Consider the following 4,270-nt stretch of genomic DNA (forward strand, 5'->3'; position numbering starts at 1 on the left):
CAAGCAGAGCGTGTGGCTGGTGCTCTGTAATCAGAACTTTTAGGCCAGGGTGGCCGCTGTCCTCTTGATGAAAAGGAAACTGTGTGTTTTGTACAGGCAAGAGAAATACGGACCCTGCTTCCAGCCGTCATGGAGGCCTTGCGGTTTGCCAATACCTCCATTACTCTGAAGGTGCTGAAGATCTTCAGAAATATAATGCGCCATCTGGGGAAACGGCATGCCAGTTCCATTGCTCTGAAGCTGGCTGTGAAGATTCTGCCTCTTTTTAATCATGTAAGTCTGCTGTGGGAGGCTGAGCTCCATGAGTGGGTGCTCGACCGGAGGGGCCTTCTCCTTTCTTTGCTTCTCCGGTTCTCGAGAATGAGATGTCTTCCGGGCTCTGCAGCCCAATGGGCCTTGTCCCTGGCAGCATAGCTCGGTTGTTCTTGGTGGCGTGAGGTCCCTGTGCTGGGGCCCAGCCTGACCGCTGTGCCAAGCATCTTCTGCCAAGGTTTATTTTCAAACCCTCCAGTGCACCCTCTTCTACCAGCGCCAGGCATTCTCTCCAGGTGCCATAGCAGGGAGTTGGAGGCTGAGTAGGCAGCGAGTGCCGTGAAGGCAGTGCCGAGGGCCAGCCCTATGTCCTGTTTGTCCTGGTGCTTGAGGAGCTCTGCTTTGAGCTGGTGGAGTGGCTGGGGGAGCACTCTGAGGCACAGGCACCCCATGTTGGAAACCTGTTGCACTGCTTTGCACGGCTGCACAGCGCCTTTGTGCGGAGTGTTGACTCCAAAGCATCTCCTTTCATGCCAGCCACGCCTACGCTCGTGCTCACCATGGGCAGTGAGAGTGTGTTGCTGAGGTCCGCCTGTTCTCCTCCCTCAGGTGTCAAGTGAAGTGCGAGACAACTCCATCTACCTCTTCAAAGATCTGATGGACGCTGTGCTGTGGTATAAGAAGGGAAACATGAAGAATGTTGTGTGCAAGGCCCTGCTTCCTCTGCTATTTCAGATGAGTGACAAGACCACGAGCGTAGCACAGGTATAAATTATAGACCTGACCAGCATGCGGGCAAGGGTGTGCTGACACCTCAGCGGTGACAGCGATGGTCTGGGAATTGAGAGCGAGTTCAGCAAGAACTCAAATACTGAGAAGTGTGTCTGTGGTGCCACCTCCTTGCATCTGTTGTTCCTTAGGCATCTGGGGAAGCCCTTGTGGCTTGTGCAAAATTCCTGAAGTGGGAGGAGCTCGAGCACTGGGCCCAGGAGGAGAACACAGTGGGGATCAGGATGTGTTTGGTAAGGACAGTCACACAGCCCATACCTTTTTGCTGGGGGAAAGGGGATGCTGTCAGGAGGGGTTGTACCAGTGGCTGGGGAGGCTCTGCAAGCTCCATGCCTTTCTGCTCTTCTGCAGCTGCACCAGGACAAGATGAGTGTGAAAGGATACCTGAGACAGAGCCTGCCATACCTGAAGGATTCTCAGGCCTCCTTGCGATGCGAGGCTGTCAAATTCATCGGTGAGCCCAACCGCTGGGTCCTTCTTTGGGCCCTGCCCTGGCAGCAAGGTGCAGCCTTGCAGACCCCAGAACATCCTGCCCATACCAGTAGCCCCGATGGGTGCCTTGCTCAGGTCCCGCCTCGGGCACTGTCCCTGCCTGCGACACGGGAGGGGAAGCAGCTGGGCTGGCTGGGCTGCACTCTGTGCTCCGTGGGGAGCGGGGGTCTGATGGGAGCTCTTTCCCTAGGGCTGGCTGTGCAGTACTCCAGGGAACAAAGTAAGGAAGTGCTGGATGAAATCTGCAGTGGTGAGTGAGGGCAGTGCTGCGCGTGCTGGGGCTGGGGGCCGGGGGGCAGAGCCTGGGCAGTGTGCAGCTGTGCCTTGCCGCAAGGCAATGCTGCAGGGGCAAGGGAGCATTCCTGGAGCAGGTGGGGCACTCCTGAGCAGTGGCTTCCAGCTGATCCCTCAGTCTCACATGCTCCTCTGGGCCTAGAAGAACAATGAGTGAGGCTGGTAGGGTCAGGAGGGAATGCTGGTGGCTCTGTGCAAGTCAGTGGGTTTCATCTCAGCTCTGTTTCCTTCTGTTGCAGCCCTTCAGCCTTTGGAAGATGACGTCTATCTGTCAGTCCGTTTCCTGGCAGCCCAGACAATACAGACTCTGACACATCGAAGGCAGCAGGCACCATCAGCAGGGAGCAGGCTCTCAGCACTTTGCTGCTGGCCCTGCATGGCCATCTAAAATTCTTGTGCAGAGACATTGCTATGACACGCATTCCTGTCATGCAAGACAGATCCCTTCAACAATGGAAGGAACCCAGGAGCACGGACATCCTGAAACAAAGAACAGGAACCGAGCTGGTTAGGACTGGGTCTGTACTTGGTGACTGACAAAGGTGAAAAGTACACCAGAAAGCCTTTGTGAGGAAGACTTGGAGAAGACCTCTGCCTGTGACCACCAGAGAGCAGCACGCGTGCACGCAGAGGCGGAACGTATCGTAATGATTTCCCCAACCTAATTGGAACGATATGATGAGATCTTGGAACAGTTTGAGCAAGCTTAACCCACCTGGTAACCCACCTGATGTGTCATCTTATCTATATGTATGATTTTGTATGCTAAATAAGCAACCAACAAGTGTTTTGTTGTGCGAGTTAGGAGTCATCACCCTCGCACCCACCACCATAATAAACATACCAACTTTATAACCTTCCATGCCTTATGGAGTTTGATTCTGTATGTTGCATCCGTCCTTACAAAGAGGATTCTAATTAAAACTCAGATTGCAAGGCGGCTCCCTTGGTGTCCTCCTGTGTTGAGCTTATGTGCAAAGTTTCTGTAGCGGTGGGCTGCAGGAGTCAGCACGTAAGCTGACAATACTCAGCTGGGAAATGCTGTTGATTCTCTCCAGGGGCACAAGAGGCCTGGGGTAGGGATACAGATCCTTTGGAGAACTGGACAATCAGCAACAGCATGCAGTTCCGTTGAAGAAAATAAAAGAATTCCCAAACCAGCATTCATGCTGGTAGTCTGTAGTTATACAAAAAAATTGACTCACATTGACAAAATTGAGTGACATTTTACTTCACAGAACTGTATGATAACCTCACACTTTACAGCATCTTTTAAGCAGAAAAAATACCAAAACAGTTTTCACTTAGATATTTTTTCTTCTTAAATCATTTTTCTCTTTATCTCCTTATAGCTTGTTCCTCCCCTTTTTTATTTTCATCTATGGTCTGATATTGTCTCACATTTTGTTTTTAAAACATGTAAGCACATGGAAGGTATTGTCGAGCTATAAGAAATCAGACAAGACAGGAATGAAAATAATAAGAAACTGTACGAAGTAATCTAGATATATTGCTCAGTGTTGCCCCTCTGTGAAGAAGCGAGGAATGTCATTGCTTGGAACAAATCTGTTGGGCAACATGTGCTAAAAAAGCACCACAGGGCATTTATTTCCTTCATATCTGTGAAAATCTGAAAGACCAAAAGAGTTAGCAAGTTACAAAGGTAAGAAGGGAGAGGTTACTGCACTGCTTATACAAGACAAAGAGAGCCAGCTGGGAAGCTGAATTTTGGGGAATGGAAGCAGTAAATGTAATTGATGCGGTACTGCGAAGGGCTGAATGCCTTTCTGAAAAATGGCTTGTGTCTTGGTTCTGTCAGGAGCGATGCTGTCTCTGGCCAGACTCTCAATCCAGAGGAAATGCCATTGTTTTTAGAGGAACAATGTACAGCAAGCAGAGTGAGAGCTAGTGCTGTCTGCACAGGTTATCCAGCCATTGCTGTGAGAATAAATCTCTGTCGCACCCTCTATGCAGGGTAATCTTTATCTCAAATGTGCTTCTGTTAAACAGAATTACAAGATAAAACAACCCCCAGCATTCTCCTCTCTCTGCCTATTGATTCTGTTATGTGCTCCAGCAAGTAGCACAGTGTGTAGCAAGCTGGAGTGGTGCTGCTTTGCAATTCAGGTTGTTTATCCAGGATTGCAGAAAGCATACAACAGTTTTGACTGCAAAGGTTTATTGCATTTTCTGAGAATACAAGTTCTGTTCTAGAATGCAGTCTTTCCAAGCAGGCCAAGGAACATCATTTTTCAATGGGACAAGTGCAATTTTTGGAGGAAGGGTGTTTGTGTTCTACTTTGGGGGAAAGTAAATGCATACTCTGCAAAATCTACAGAGTCAAAAAATGCTTGTGATATTAATTAATCTGTTGTGCTATTTTTATGTGCTGTGGTAGTTTCTTCTTATGAAATATTTGCAAGCAAAATAAGAGTTAACAATC

The 4,270-nt window shown here is 49.3% G+C and overlaps 1 protein-coding gene across 1 annotated transcript; it reads left to right on the top strand.

Moving 5' to 3' along the window:
• The first annotated feature begins 70 nt into the window (after window positions 1-70).
• Window positions 71-2,920, top strand: LOC104915212 (maestro heat-like repeat-containing protein family member 7). The gene is made up of 6 exons (XM_010725969.3): window positions 71-273; window positions 862-1,017; window positions 1,173-1,274; window positions 1,393-1,495; window positions 1,724-1,783; window positions 2,067-2,920. The coding sequence occupies exons 1-6, from the start codon at window positions 130-132 to the stop codon at window positions 2,213-2,215; spliced, it is 714 nt and encodes a 237-aa protein (XP_010724271.2). The 5' UTR covers window positions 71-129; the 3' UTR covers window positions 2,216-2,920.
• The last annotated feature ends 1,350 nt before the right edge of the window (window positions 2,921-4,270 follow it).

This window comes from Meleagris gallopavo, chromosome Z (genome assembly GCF_000146605.3).
Source record: "Meleagris gallopavo isolate NT-WF06-2002-E0010 breed Aviagen turkey brand Nicholas breeding stock chromosome Z, Turkey_5.1, whole genome shotgun sequence".
Taxonomy (NCBI): domain Eukaryota; kingdom Metazoa; phylum Chordata; class Aves; order Galliformes; family Phasianidae; genus Meleagris; species Meleagris gallopavo.